General features: G+C 44.5%; 1 protein-coding gene across 1 annotated transcript; it reads right to left on the bottom strand.

Moving 5' to 3' along the window:
• Window positions 1-236: 236 nt before the first annotated feature.
• On the bottom strand, window positions 237-10,056 carry PPP1R15B (protein phosphatase 1 regulatory subunit 15B). Its single transcript, XM_032422319.1, has 2 exons — window positions 6,041-10,056; window positions 237-2,869 (listed from the first exon to the last, which is right to left on the bottom strand). The coding sequence occupies exons 1-2, from the start codon at window positions 7,952-7,954 to the stop codon at window positions 2,648-2,650; spliced, it is 2,136 nt and encodes a 711-aa protein (XP_032278210.1). The 5' UTR covers window positions 7,955-10,056; the 3' UTR covers window positions 237-2,647.
• Between the last annotated feature and the right edge of the window lie 5,733 nt (window positions 10,057-15,789).

Genomic DNA, 15,789 nt, shown 5'->3' with positions numbered 1-15,789 from the left:
AATATGTGGTTTGCAATCCTATTTATTCCCTTAAAATTCCTCCCCTTCAACAAGCCGACGTGCAATTTACATGTCCCCATAACCTTTTTAAACCACAGCAATTTGTTCGGCACCTCTAAGTTTATAGTGCTTCTACAGAAGTACCTGATTTAATCCTGAAAATTCAGCTCAGTAAGTCCAAAGCTAATGTAAAATACTAGGAAACACACAATATAAACCTGAACCAAAATATCATGTAACATTTAATAATTGTAAATATATTTATTACAATTTACAGATTAGTTAAAGTTATATACACAAATATAATTTTAGCTATAAAATCCCAACAAACTGGTTACATTTAAGTCACTGGATCTGTAGAAGCCAATTTAGTCTTCTAGTCCCCTAAATTCACCTCCCTTAAATTATACAAAAATAAAATCTGATAGTTTTGATTTCAAGTTAAAGATGAAGAGGTGCTGTTATCACACTGCAACACTCAGAAAAGGAAATTTTACCTGTCTGTATGCCTTCACATGCTACATTGATACTTAAAGCACCATTATAAGACTTTAAATGTGTACAATGTTCAATTACAACTTCCAAGTTTAACTTTGTTCTAACAACTAGGATTGGGATGAAATGACAAGAATTTTTTCTCCTTCAGTCCAACTTAAAAACAGCCCCTTCTGTCCTTTTTGTCACTGTCTCGATCACTTCTTTTAAAGGAGGGTAGGAAATGGGAGAATTCTTCACCAAGCTTTTACTGTACTCATTTGGTAGTGAGGTTGGAATCCCAAGGGAACAAGTTTCCAAAATCCAATCAATGTCAAGCTATCCCATTATTTTCAACTATGCAGAGGTGCTATATTTCAGACTAAGCCGTGAAATAAAACAGTATACTTCAGTCTGGTTTTAAAAGAATGCCTATACATTTTCAGAAAGCTTTTTTTCAAGGCAAATGATCCCTTCTTCCCAACTGACACAGCTGGTGCTTGAAACCAGCCTGTTTTCACAGTGTTACAGCAGGACTCTGCAAATGCATCCCATACGATTACCTAAAGTGGAGGTGCACAACACACGTTGAATAAGAGCTCTGCAAAAATCAGACCAGCTTTCAAGTTGTTGTACTCTTGGCGTGTTTATGTACGAATACATATATCATCACTGGGGGCAGTTCTTAGAGCAAACCAGACAGAAATAAAATAATGACCAGGTAGATTGTAAACTGAGGTAGTAACTCTGCAAGCACTTCTGACAAAAAATTTGTTCCCACACTGAAACAAGTTCAAACTTAAGAGGTCACCTGTTCTACTCATGTTTTCCATTACCTGCAACAAGAGGCACGTGGGGCAAAAACAGACCAGTAAGAAGCGGATCAACATTACCTCAGCCTAACAGAGGCACACCATGTCGAGCTAAACAAACTAAGGACAACCAGCCACTGCAAAAACTTCAATTCAAAAGTAAATTCTGGGCTAAAAATAGTAAGCCTTTCTATTGTTAAGTCTATAGTACCATCCTTTCCTGAAAGTTATAGGCCTTGTCATTACTTCTCTCACTAACAGTAGAACACAATAAACTTGGAGATTAAGTCTCTATTTTACATTGCAAACTGGAAAATTCAGAAGTGCCCATTTCCAAGTTTATAGTGTCACCCTGACAGGTTTTAAAAGTGCCAGTGCTGAAGTATGAGATTAATAACACTGGTTTTCTGTTGACAGCATATAAAACAAAAACAAATTGCTCTGAGATGTCTCCTAGTTTCTTCCTAGGAAAATTCTTGGCTTTTCAATTTAAAAAGTAAATGTCTATGATGCAACTATTACTTTTTGGAGTCTTTTACAACAACTTCTACCTGTTGAAACACACAAAGAACCATTTAACTGGAACGACAATCACACACAGAACCCTCTCCAAGAAACAGTTTGCACAGAAGTTAAACGTGTGAGATGTTAAAATTTGGCAGAAAGATGCAGCTTTCCCAAAGCAGCAGAGAGTGCTGCACATAAGGGTTTTGTGGCAGTCCTTGGAAATATCTCAGGTACAATTTAACCTATAAAAGCCCACCACATATGTCCATCCAAAGTCATTTTTAGAAGGGAAAAACAAAGTTAACACAAGGTAATTTAAGTCGGTAGCATATACAAGATCATTTTCTTAACCTTAAAGCTAGAAGGACCACATCACTGAAATAAAAAATATAGAGAGAAAACATAAAAGCCCATTAACTTTAAAATGTTGGGTGGGGAGAGCCCAAAGTTTTCAGACAGGTACACATAATTTAAATTAGAATGGAAAATGGGCTTTGAACCCTATAAATATTGTTTCCCAAGGAAATCAGTTTTGAAAATGCAAAATTCCACCTTAAAAGGTCCCCTTTACACCTCAGCAAGCACATGACATTAAAAAATACATCCAACTGAATCAAAAAAGGGAGTATTAGAAATCACACCATCTCATCCTTCATTACCAGGGCTTGCCTTCAAACCTGGCCATCTCTGAGTGGGATCAGTTACAAAAAAAAATATTAAACTAGGTCACTGGATCCAAGCTGCATATCCTCTTAAAAAAAAAAAAAAAAAGGACAGCTGCCAATTTTTGTTTTTAAAAGAAACCTCTCAAGTAAGAGGTAGTGTATGCTCAAGTTAGAGGCCGTCAAATCATCTTAACATTGCTTAAAAGCATTAAGTCCTTTGAAGCCTGTTTCCTGGAATCTATTGAACATTCTTTCTCTGTGCTCAAACGTCAAGCAATATCCAATAGCATCTTCTGTTTCTTGAATTCGTTTCTGGAACCTGCACCCATCCCGTGCAAATTCTTCCCATGGTCCTTTGCGGTCCTCATCACCACTTATATAATACTCAGTAACTTCTTCAAGGAAGGTTACCTATAAAGACAAAGACTAATTTTAATCATGCTCTAGGATCGTAAAATCACCACTGAAGTAATTAACCCTTTATGCTACTAATTCTTTCAGAATATCAAATATCGAAATATCTTACAGGAATATTTGGTTTCAACTGTAACAGAAGAAAAAAGTAAGTTCTGACTGACTAGATGGCATCTCAGTAAAAAGTGAGCAAACTCCATCTTGATTTCCTTCACACACACACACACACACACACACACACACACACACACACACTCCTGCCCCCATTTCTCATCCTGTCATCCCGCCTCCCTCCTCTTGGCTTTTGATGTTAATAAAATGAATCCAGATGGGGAACTGAAAATTTCCTGATGTTGTCAGTCCTTGTTTTTTTTAATCCTTAGGGAAATACAGTTCTGTGACACTCTTCCTCAAAAATGACAAATGTTTCCCAAAAAATTTTCCAGAAATATTTGAAAGTTATTAGTCAATATTAGTCAATGCTTTTATTACAGCACAAAAGCTTTAACAAGATCTTCACCGATTTCTAGTCTTCCTTTTTCCTTTTAAATACGATTTCACTTTTCAGTGCTTTCCAATTTTTGCATCATAAACACATAGTGTTACTCTTTTATTACTACTTTTGTAATGAGACTATAGAAAAAGTTATTTAGTAAACAAAATGCACCCAAATTAACCTATCTTTAAGGTTATGTTACTAGGAACGCCTGGGTGGCTCAGTCGTTAAGCGTCTGCCTTCAGCTCAAGTCATGATCCCAGGGTTCTGGGATCAAGCCCCACATTGGACTCCCTGCTCTGCAGGGAGTCGGCTTCTCCCTCTCCCACTCCCCCTGCTTGTGTTCGCTCTCTCGCTGTGTCTCTCCCCGTCAAATAAATAAAATCTTTTAAAAAATAAAAAATAAATACTATATACATGATTTCATGTAAAGAGTTAAAGTCCCTTTTAATCCCTACTTAATTTCTAACATAGAAGTTTCTTTCAAACACAGCAAACTACGAAAGTAAATACTTGCTTTAAAAATACGTTCAATAGTTACATCAGCTAATCCCATCGTGGCCTACTCCTTTCATTCCCTTTACATCAGGCCACGGAATGCCCTCGAGGACAATTAGCAGGTATGTAACATCTTACTAGATATTGCATTCTAGAGTTACTCATTGTGTCACTAAAATAAATAACAGCAGCAGCATTTATATATGTTTACCACATGCCAGGCTCATTTCAGAGGACTTCATAATTTTTATCTCATTTAATCCTCAGATCAACCCTAAAGGGTCTGTACTACTATCACCTCCATTGGATAGATAAGGAAAGTGAGGTTAACGACTTGTTTCCAATCACACAGCTTCCCTCTGGTGTAGTAATCAGGATTCAAACCTGGAGTGTGGCTCCACAATCTGCACTGTGTTATGTCAATGACACAGGCGTTTTAAGTCTCATTCTAAGAATCAAGCACTACCCATTATTCCCACATACCTAAAGAATGGCAAGTGGTCAAAGGCTGCCAAAATAATTTTACCGTATTTTAGACATAATCTTTTATAAATGATCCTTCTTGTTCACAGTCGGTAGTCTCACATCTACTTGACTCATCTCATTTTTGCTCAATGAGCAAGCCAAAATGAGACATGAGACTGGCCTGAGGTCCCTGAACAATAACAGCTACCAATTAAAGGCAAGGCGATGAATGAGGAGTTTTACACACTCATCTCATTTAAATCATGCAATAATTCACACAGTATTTATAATTATTATTCCCATCAGATAAATGAGTGAACCAAGGCCATGAGAAGTCAAGTTACTTTGCAGGTCTGGCTGTCTTTCCAAATTTCTTGGCCCTAACCACTCAGCAGGAGGGAACACAGGCCTCCAGATACCAAATGCTCATTCTGTTGTTCCACTTCCCAATCAGGCCTCGGTTTTTTAACCTATTCACTAATAGGTTTTACCTACAGGTTTACTAATAGGTTTTAACCTATTCACTAATAACTAAATAGGTCATTTTGTCAGGGTCCCCTTAAGAGTAAACAGAAAAGATCTTTTATGACAGCATTTACATAAACGTGAACTAAATTTTTAACATGACCTATTCTACAGGTGAGACGTAAGGTTATCATCATGTAGAGATATTTTCTACCCAGGAAGTATCTCAAAGGAATTAAGCTGGCCATCTGGAGCCAATAGATTATGGCACTGTCCACCTGAAACTTTCTAATGCGGCAGAATCTGAGGTCAAAAATAACTTATCCTTCTTTGTCTTTCAAGTAAGTGTAGAGGAAACTAAAGAAACTTTCCCTCTACAATAAAAGATACCCTGTGTGTTTGGGGGAATTCCTCTCCAGTTAATAACTTTCGCTGAATAAATAGTAGAGGGAAAAAATAAAGCAATTCCAAAGGACCTCCCCAAATAAGATTAACTGGACAATGTGTTGAAAGAGTAAAACGTTTTAAGACGAGCTTAGGAACAGGAAGCAGCTACTCCAGATAAACCAAATAGGTAACCATCATTGTTACAAATGATTATTAACCTGTAAGTGGCCACTGATAACTAGTATTACATTCTTCAGAAACGGCAGTACTATTTCCTGTATTGTTTTATTACTGTCAATCAAAATCATGTTCACATCAAAAAGTTTTTACACTGAAATTAGTATCTTCTTTCATGGCAAACTTGCTACTTGGTACTATTATCCCTCTGGGCTCTAATAGGAATGAAGACACTTGTTATCCTGTAAATAAAATATTAGGTGTCCGCAAATGACATACAATTAATACCATTTAAATACTCTATAACGGGACCTGACCAATCTCCAGAAGAACTGTGTACACACAAGGTGTAATTTTTCTGTTCCGTAAAAGAGAAAGAAAAGTTGAAGATTATATGGAAACAGCCCAGAGATACAAACCCAAATGAAAAGGACACTTTCCCGCTAACATCTATACGATTTTCGATTTGGATAGGAACAACATTCCACAAGAAGGGAAGAAGGCAGGTGGTGGTTATATCGGGGGGGGGGGGGGTCATTTCTTAATCCAAGTACAGAAGCTTAGAGCCCTTCCTCAAAAATATGCTCTACTATGCCTCCAGAAGAGTCATGCTACTGTATTTAACCGTATCAAAACAGTACCAATTATCAGGCACGTTAAAAAAAAAAAAAGAAACAAACCTTTTTTCTCTTGATATGTGCGTGTCTTTCTCCAGAAAGAACCCCACCGGGTACCAAGTCTGGACCTTCACTTTCACGGCTCCCTAACAGCTGCACCTCACAAGACAGTAAGGTGTGACAATCAGAAATGGCCACAGTGGGCTCAGATGGCCCCTCTGAGTCGCGACCGCCTTTCCAATTTTTCCCTGATGTTTGAAAAGGAGCCTTAAAATTTAAAAGGTTGTAGGGGTCATCGGAATTACAGAAAGAGTTCCACAGTTTGAGACTCTCTGCTTCATCTGCACTAGATTCCCAGTCATCTTCCTCCCCAGAATTATGGTCAGGAGACTCGGGAAGGCTTCCAGTCTGGGGAGAGTTCTCTAGAGCAGACTTGTCAGACGAATCCTTCTCTGAGTCAGAAGGGTCTCCAGGAACAACTCTGGCAGCAGTCTGAATTGTTGCCGTGAAGTTTCGGGGATTATAAGGATCTACACTATAGAAAGAGTTCCAAAGGTGAAGCCCTTCAGGGTCTTGTTCAAGGTCTGATTCGGAGAGAGAGCTATCACTATCAAAACCATCATCCTCAGCTTCCTCATCCCAATCCTCACCTTCGGAATCAGAACTTGTTTCCAGGTCACTGGATGCACCTCCCAAAATGTAATCTATCAGCCTGTTACTACAAGCTGGCCTGGTGGAAATGGGAATGTCATCTTCTAGGTCTGAGGAGTCCCCGACACTTATTTGGTCCTCTCCAGGCTCTTTCTCCACAGGTACCTCACCAGACGGACAACCTTCCGAGGGGTCCTGTTTTTCCAAAGCAAGTGGAACCTCTTTCGTCAACGATGCGATCTTTCCCTCGGTGGGTTCCTGGGCGGTTCCGGAAACGGCTCCAACAGAGGGAACACACTGTGTGGGACTATCTCCGTCGGGTTTCAGATCCATCCGGAGCAAGCTGTGTTCCTCCTCCAGGCTGTGGTAGCCATTATCTTGGTCTGGGGTGGGTAACGCTTCCCCCTTTCTGGCCTGCTGAAGGAACTCCAGCCGTTTCGTGCGAAGATGGTGGATTTCTGGCAGGCCCTCTCTAGAAAGAGGCGGACATCCCTGCCGCGTGGAGCAACTGATGTCTGCCTTCAGCGGGTGGGGAGGATCAAGGTCTTCAGTCAGACAAGTGCCGTCTGGGCTGAGGGTCTGGAAATCAACAGGCTCGCCACTTCCCACGCTGTTCTGATAGCCGAGCCCCACCCGGGGCAGGCAGTCCCGATAGGTGGGGTTCAACAAATAGGAGACGACGCTGAAACTGCTGAAACTGCTTAAACGCCGAACTTGTAGAGGGCCGGCGGGCGAAGAGCCAAGTTCCCGGTTAGAGCACAGATGGCCCTGAAGGCCACTCGGTAACAGCTCCATTCCCCACAGCTGCTGCTCTAACAGAAAAGCGTGTGCGGCAGGGTCCAGAACTCTAGCCTGGGCTTTGAGTTCCAATTCTAGATCTGAGGACGAGCACTGCCAGTGGATCCCCTCCTCCAGCCAATCGAGGGGACGGGCAGCAGAGTCGTCCGAGGGGTCGAGCCGCAGCGAACTCAAAGATTTCTGCGCCGGGGGGACGGCTGGGTCCTCCCGAGCCTTCAAGGCTCTGAGAGCGCTGTAGCCTCCAGCAAAATCTAGCCATCTGGTCGGAATTATCCCGCCGAAAAGCTGGCTCCAAATCAGCAGCTTCTGAAGCAAGCTGGGGAGCGGCGCGAAGAGCTGGGAAAGCAGCTTCATCCAGGAGCCGGTCTGAGCCTGGGGCTGGGGGGAAGCAGCCAGTCTGGGGTCCCCGGACTGTTCCGGGGCAGGAGGTGTGGGCAACTTGGAAGTGCCGGGTTGCGGGCGCCGGGAAAAGGGCAGCCAGAACCGGGAGCCCGGCCGTGGCCGCGATCCGTCTGCTGCCGGCTCCATGTCCTTGTTCTAGGCAGTCTCTCGGGGCTGCAGGTCGGGCGGGATTCGGAGAGGCCTAAGCAGTCTTGGCCTTGCTGCGCGGCGGAGTCGGAGCCCCAGGCCGATCGCCGGGCCAGGAGAAGAGCCACAGGGGGAAGCGGCTTCGGCCGCGAGCGGCAGACCACAGTCCGGAACGGCAGGCGCAGAACGCAGCGGCCGAGACGACATTCATCCTGGCGGGAAGGAGATGTCCTAGTCCGCTCGAGGCCTCTCCACCATAGACAGAGCCCTCCCGCGGCGACTGCGACGACTTCCCAGAAAGACGAGCCGTTAAAAAAGCCCCTCGGCAGCGCGACCCCGGAAGGGCTGGGCAGGCGGGCGCGGGTGGAAGCGAATCCCAAAATGGCCGCCGGGCCAGCGCGGAGCAGGACACCCACAGGCAAGAGGACGAGACGAAGGACGGCGGCTAGCTACGCCACCAGCCCCGCGTCGCCCAACGTCACTCGCAGAGCCCCGGCGGGCGGGCCTTTCCGGACTCCTCCGAGCGGCCGCTCATTGGTCTCGCGCGGTTCCCTGTCGGCTTCCTTACTCTCGGCGGACCCAGCACGCGCGCCGGAGGTTGCATCAGCCGGGCCGAGGCTCTACGCGTGCGCACTTGTTCCCGGTGGTCTCCTAGGAGACCGCTCCGCCTCCGCGTCCCCCGCCCCGCTCTGCCCTGTGGGCGAAAGGGGAAGTTACCAGATAACACGAGAATTCCCGGAAGCCTTTTTAAGGGCCTAATACACACCCAAGTGTATACACTTACCTTTGACTTGCAGATTTCGGGGCTCCTGTATTGTTGAGTGCTAAGTAGATCATCCGCAGGAGATCTTAGTATAATAGGAATTGGCAATACTGTGTAAATACGTGTCTGGTGTTAAGACACTAATAATTTGGAGTGAATAATAAGAGGCAAAACCTTAAGTGAAAAATGAGTCATTCGTATGCATTCCTGCCCCTTCGGTTTTCGGGTTTCTAAATCACTAGCTTTGCCTAGAACCTAGCTTTCAGTATCTGACCCACATACATCCACGAAAATGTGAACTTCTGTTTCTCAGGTGGTGTCCCTATTAGACTGTCCCCTTTCAGTGGGGCAAACCGAAGTCGCAGAGGCGGAAGGAAACGTAGGCCTCAGAACTGTTGACTCTCTCCTATGCTTCTGAGCAGGCAACACATTCAAGTCCTATCTGTATCCTGAGCCCCCAGAACGGCAGGATACAACCGACAAAGAGGGACGCACAGACCATTATCCTTTGAAAAAATTTTGTCTGATAATTTTAATTGCTATATTTGATTCTGTGTTGTGAGTTGGTCTTAATTCATTTCTTTATTTCTACTAAAAGTTTTTCATTGACACCTCTGAAGTCAAGTATCTATTGCAGAGGGAATGTGGCAGTCTTGTGCACTTAGGGACGGCAGATCTTTCTGGAGCCAGGAGGAAGGCAACTGCTCCTCCTGCTTCATTGGGACTGTTCAAAGAACAGCTACTTCCTTCTAGGAATCTGAGATGTCCTCAATCTCTATGGTTTACCCCTTATTATCTTATTCATATCTCTGGAAATACCTCATTTTCAATCCTAAGAACTTCAGAAAAACGTATTAATAGGAGTCAGCTTAATAAAAGAGCTCCAAGCATGCAAATTAAATACTTGAAGCCTCAGTTTCTTGGTTGTCAAGTGAGGCTAATAATTCCTCTTTCAACACGTTGGTGAGAGAACTAATTCTATCTAATACCTAGATATAGTAGGGGCATAAACATCAGCTAATGTCCGTTATTTATCGGCTAACAATTGTTTCCTGTTGCCCACACAATAAAGGCTCCGTACAGCCTGTCCACCTACTATACTTTATCAGCCTTCTCTTCCTAACTTCCCTTACTGCGTGTTAATACTGTAGAACATTGGACATGTTTCCTGCCTTTACTCATGCGGTTTCTCAGCCAAGAAAGCCCTCTTCCTTCCTGTTATGCAAGTACTCATGCTTCAAGGTGCATCTCAACTGTCAACTTCTTGAAGTCTTTGCCCACCTTCCCAGTCAGAATTCTATTATTATATACTATGTGAGCACTTAACACGCTACACTATGTATACCTGTAAATGTTCTTACCTGCTGGTCTCAGCTCCTTTTTTATTTCTTTTTTGACAGAGAGAGAGAGACCGTGAAAGAGGGAACACAAGCAGGGGGAGTGGGAGAGGGAGAAGCAGGCTTCCCGCCGAGCAGGGAGCCGATGCAGGGCTCGATCCCAGGACCCTGAGATCATGACCTGAGCCGAAGGCAGATGCCTAACGACTGAGCCACCCAGGTGCCCCCTGGTCTCAGCTCCTTAAGGGCTGTATCCCAACACCTTGCCGAGTGGGTCCCAAAATATGATCTGGGCACCCCTGGGGATCCCATTTTAAGACCCTTTCAGGGGGCCCTCAAAGCCAAAAAAATATTCATAATAATACAAAGCTGTTATTTTCCTTTTTAACTCTCACTTTCTCCTGAGTTGTGTACAGTGGACGTATATCTTCTAGAGGACACGTGATAAGTGATCTGGCAACAGGTGGAATGCAAAAACAGAAGATTGGAGTTGTCTTCTATTAAAAGCCAGCTATGAAAGACATTTGGGGAAAAAAGGTCACTCTTTTGCTACAATTTTTGGTTTTGAAAAATAATTTTTCATTAAAAGTGTTGTGTTAAAAAAAAAAAAGTGTTGTGTGGGCGCCTGGGTGGCTCAGTCATTAAGCATCTGCCTTCGGCTCAGGTCATGGTCCCAGGTTCTTGGGATCGAGCCCCGCATTGGGCTCCCTGCTCTGCGGCAAGCCTGCTTCTCCCTCTCCCACTCCCCCTGTTTGTGTTCCCTCTCTCGCTGTGTCTCTCTCTGTCAAATAAATAAAATCTTTTAAAAATATAAAAATAAAAATAAAAATAAAAATTCCTCAGCTTTGAGTTCTTAAATAGTAACTCTTGATAGATATAATACTCATAAACAAAAGGTCCTTGGTGTCTTCAGTAATTTTTAAGAGCGTAAAAGGGATCCTGAGACCAAATAGTTTAGGAACCCCTGACTTAACATGTTGCCTGGCACATAATAGGTGACCAATAATGTTTGTTGAATGAATGGAAGAGTATTCATAATTTAAAATAACAACATCTTCCTTATGACTAAGCCTTTTGCTTTCTACTCTCAACTTTGTCATTAACACCACATTCCCCCGAAAAACATTTCTTAAAGCTTTCTTGAATGAGCCTCCCCTTCCCCATCTAGTCGTTGAATACATAATTTTATTTTCCTCACCTTGGAAGTTGTTCTAAAGGGAAAAAAACCACAATCATAAAGTACCAAAAACTATAGAAATACGTGACTTTGTCCAATCAGTCCCAACAGGGAAAAAAGGGGTGTAAACTAGCCTCCTCAAGCCTGCTATCAAGTAGAAGGCAGACGGAGGGTAGGTCTGGACACAGAGATAACAAGATGTTGCCATGGCTGCAGGCATGCTGGTGAAGACAAGAAGTCCTCGGACTGGTAAGCTGACTGGCAGTTTGGCAAAAGAGAAGATTTAAACCTCAGTTAAGTACGTTTATTTTAAAAGATTTTGCGGGCCTGACATAAAGGGTATATTGCTTTTGACTTCATGTTTCTGAGCCGGTACCACCTCCAAAATCTTATTTCTAAGTATCCCACACTTTGGGTGGCTACCACCTCCCATCTTTGCAACACACTGCCCTGGTTATCAGCCCCCAGAAACCCTCCTTCACTTCCCTGCTCACCCAGCGTGAATTCCGTGGTCCCCTTGCAAAGACCCTTCACACTCTTGCTCTTCTCTGGCAAAATTCCAACCCTAGTTAAACCCAACTACCCACTTACTCTGAGTCTACACACTTGCAGCCAATCATTGCGGAAGCACTCAACCGAGCCGACTGACTTGCTTCGTATTTGTGATCCCAAATTTCATCAGTGCCAGCCACTCCCTACAGCACTGGATAGTTCCACTGTAGCTTTGTTTCTCCCACACGCAGACGGTCTCACAATGCCTGTTCTTCCAATTTCCAGCATTCCCGTAAACACACATTCTCAGCTTAGGATCACACCTCATACTTCATTGGGAAACCAGATACAACTGGACATAAACAACCTCATCTTTCCACCACTAAGTCCACCAATCTACCTGCATTTGGACCCACTACTCCTGCCTTCAATCCCATGACAAGAAAAGCAGCCTCCTGGATCCTGTCCTTTCGTGTCTACCAAAGGAATTCTGGCCTCCCTTAGCCCCTTTCCTGTAACATGTAATTTTCTCTCTCAAGCTTCTAGAGCACTCACATGCAGAGTTACTATCACCTATCTTAAAAATTAAAAAAACCTGGGGCACCTGGGTGGCACAGTCAGTTAAATGTCCGACTCTTGGTTTCGGCTCAGATCGTGAGTGATCTCAGGGTATTGAGATCAAGCCCCGTGTCAGGTTCCGTGCTCAACGTGGAGTCTGCTTGAGACTCTCTCTCTCCCTTTGCCCTTCCCCCCTGCTCTCTCTAAAATCTTTTAAAAAAATAAAAAATTTAAAAATTTAAAAAACTCTCCCAGATTCGTGCCCCTCCAAGTTTCTGTACCATTACAGCAAAGTTTCTCAAGAGTCATCTATGGTTATGGTCTCTACTTTCTCAGCATCTATTCTCTCTTCAGCTGCCTCCAGTGTAAACTTTGTCCCCACTACTCATTCAGACAGCCCTCATGGGGCAGCTGGCTGGCCCCGTGGGTGGGGCATCAGACTCTTGATCTCAGGGTCATTGAGTTCAAGCCCCACCCTGGGCATGGAGCCTATTTAAGAAAACAACAACAACAACAAACAACCCTTATCAAGATCGCCAAGAACAGTTTAGCAAGTCCAGTCCTCTGACTGTGGTGGGTTGAACTGTGTCCTCCTAAAAGATGTCGAAGTCCTAATCCCCCAGGACTTGTGAACGTGACCTTATTTGGAAACAGGGTCTTCACAAGTTAAGATGAGGTCATTAGGGTGGGTCCAATCTGGTATGATTGTGTCCTTATACAAAGGACAGACACACATGCATGACACACATGCACATGCAGGGAGGACACCATGTTACATGAAGGCAGAGATTGGGGCGATGCACCTACAAGTCAAGAAATATGAACCGTTTCCAGCAAACTACTAGAAGGTAGAAGAGGCATGGAACAGATTCTCCCTCTCAACCCTCAGAAGGCACTGACTGCCAACTCCTCGATCGTGGCCTTCCAGCCTCCGGACCTGTGAGCAAATTAAATTGTTGCTCACTTCACCCAGTCTACGGTGCTTTGTACGGCAGCCCTAGGATATGGACAGTGCTTTTCTTTGGGCACTCCCTTGGTTTCCCAACAATTCCAGGGGCTCCTCCTCTTCCTCCTCTGAATGTTGGCCTGTATCAGAGCTCAGTCCACCCACGTGTTTTTTTCTAGCCTAATCCAGGTGATCTCAACCCCATGCGGATGATGTCCATCTCTAAACGCCAGGCTGACCTCTCCCAGGAGCTTCAGATTCCATTCTCTGGCTTCTCCACGTGGATGTCCACATATCTCAAACTGATCATGATCAAAACAAAACTCTTTAAATAATAATAATTTTATTTACTTACTAGGTAGGCTCCATGTCCAGTGTGGGGCTTGAACTCACGACCCCAAGATCAAGTGTCGCAGGCTCTACCGACTGAGCCAGCCGGGTGCCCAAAACAAAACTCTTGATTCAGCTCCCCCAAGCCCATCCTCCCAATGCTCCCTCAATGGCTGCCCCCAGTCCTCCTCACCCAGTTGCCAAGGCCCTAAACTTAGAGTCACCCTCACTTCCTCTTTCCCTCAACTCCACATCAAATCCATCAGCAAATCCATGGGCTCTACCTTGAAATTCACTAATTGTCTCCAGAATTTGACCACTTCTCACCACCACCCCCAACCCCCCTGCCCTGTCATCTCCCTCCTAGACTTCTGCAACAGCCTTCCCTGCTGCTTCCCTTCTTGCTTCAAACAGCCAGAATGACCTTTTAGTTATTATTTTATAAAAGATTTTTTTTGAGAGAGTGTGTACGCAGGGGTGGGAGTGAGGAGGGAAGGGGGAGAGGGGGAGGGAGAGGGACAAGCAGACTCCAAACTGAGCGCAGAGTCTGAGTTGGGGCTTGATCCCACAACCCTGAGATCATGACCTGAGCTGAAACCAAGAGTTAGATACTTAATCGCTTAACCACTTAACCCACTGAGCCACCCAGGCACCCCAGGGCACCATTTTTAAAGTGTGGTCTTTCTACCACAATCAGAATGACCTTTTAAAAATGTAAATTGGAGCACTACAGTCTCTTTCTCAGAATCTTCCAAGGGTAGTCCCATCACACTAAGAAGAAAATCTGGTGTTCTGACTTCAAAGTTCAGTTCAAGTCTCTCCTTGTGAAGCCCCCTCTGGCTGCCTGGCCCCTCGCCTTTCCTGCCTCATCCTAAGACACCGCACTGTAATTCTTTGTTCCCGGGCCTGCCTCCCTAGCTGGACAGGGAGTTCCTTGATGACAGATCCACATCTTTGTCATTTTCGTGGCTACACTGCTTGGACGCCCAGCCTGACCCAGAGAAGGCCCTTAGTGTGGTCTGTTGAACAGAACCCTCAGACATGGTCCAGCCACCAAAATTACCTCCCAACTTAAGAATGCTGCCTCATTTTTGACCTTTTAAGTCCAATCTAATCTTTGCTCCCAAATCCCAGCCAGTCAGGTTATTTCATTTTTGGCACCTCTCTTTGCACTCAGAAAACCCAGCCTCCTGGGCTTCTTTTGTTTCTCTTTTCCCTGAGCAACCCCTCTTCCTCTACTCCCAGCTCCCATCCCCACCCCCTCAGGGTGGTTCAGATTTCTGCCTCATTTGGCCAAGAAATTTCCTCAACTAAGACTCTTGCCGGATTCAAGTTCTAACTTTTAAAAGGTCCACTGGGATTTGCCCAGAACTGCCGTGACATCTCAAAGACCACTTGGAAACCCAGCAAGATAGGTATCACTTCCTACTGTTTACTACTGGAAGTCCCGTGGAAGCCCCACAGAATTTCCCAGGGTGAAACAGGACACCCCACTGCAGAGTTTTGAAAACTTCTGGGTGAGATGCTTGAACAAGGATCACATGGCCTCCTTTTTCCATTTGGCGAGTTCCGTTCCGGGCTACAGCTCTGCTCTCATGACTTCACAGTTGTAAGGCACCTCAGAGGTTCAGTTTCCTCTTTTATAAAATGTGGTTGGTTAAATACCACCAGGCGGTAGACTTCTTAAATGCAGAGATTGTCTTGATTTATCTTTGTAACCCTCAGCCTGGTACATGGCCCGGGGCCCAGTGCACAACTCCAGGAGCCGTATTCTTTGTGAATGGAAGCATGCCAAGGTAGCACTGGTAAACACGGTAAACCTTTGTTGACAGAATGAATGAATGAGCCATATGGGCTTCCCATGGTAGTTGTGATGGAAAAATGACATCACTTATATATAAAACACTCTGAAAACTAACAAATAATATACCAACTTAAGGGGCTGTAAGTCTGAGGTTGCCCCAGGCTTGGAGTCAACCCTAGATTCAAATTCCAGGCCCAAGGCCGACTGGCTGTGTCCTTAGGCCAATGACTTAATCTCTCTGAGCTTGTTTCCTCATCTGTGAAATGGGGACACTACTGCTCACCCGATCGAGTTGTTTTGAAGCTAGATTTGGCAGGGCACAGTGCATCTGAAAGGCACCATTTGTAAGACCACCAACCATTACTATTTCATCTTGTACACCAGCTGCTTTCATCGAAACATCAACCAATCTTAAGATGCTAGTTTTG

Source organism: Phoca vitulina, unplaced genomic scaffold (assembly GCF_004348235.1).
Source record: "Phoca vitulina isolate PV1807 unplaced genomic scaffold, GSC_HSeal_1.0 scaffold26, whole genome shotgun sequence".
NCBI classification, from domain to species: Eukaryota; Metazoa; Chordata; class Mammalia; order Carnivora; family Phocidae; genus Phoca; species Phoca vitulina.
The sequence above is the reverse complement of the archived record's forward strand: the minus strand, read 5'-3'. Positions and strand labels throughout refer to the sequence as shown.

Excerpts from the sequence above, each read along its gene's own strand:
- PPP1R15B (XM_032422319.1), bottom strand. The coding sequence starts at position 7,954 with ATGGAGCCGGCAGCAGACGGATCGCGGCCACGGCCGGGCTCCCGGTTC. Across the intron at positions 2,870-6,040 it reads CACATATCAAGAGAAAAAAG|GTAACCTTCCTTGAAGAAGT; the intron begins GTTTGTTTCTTT and ends TTGTCTTTATAG.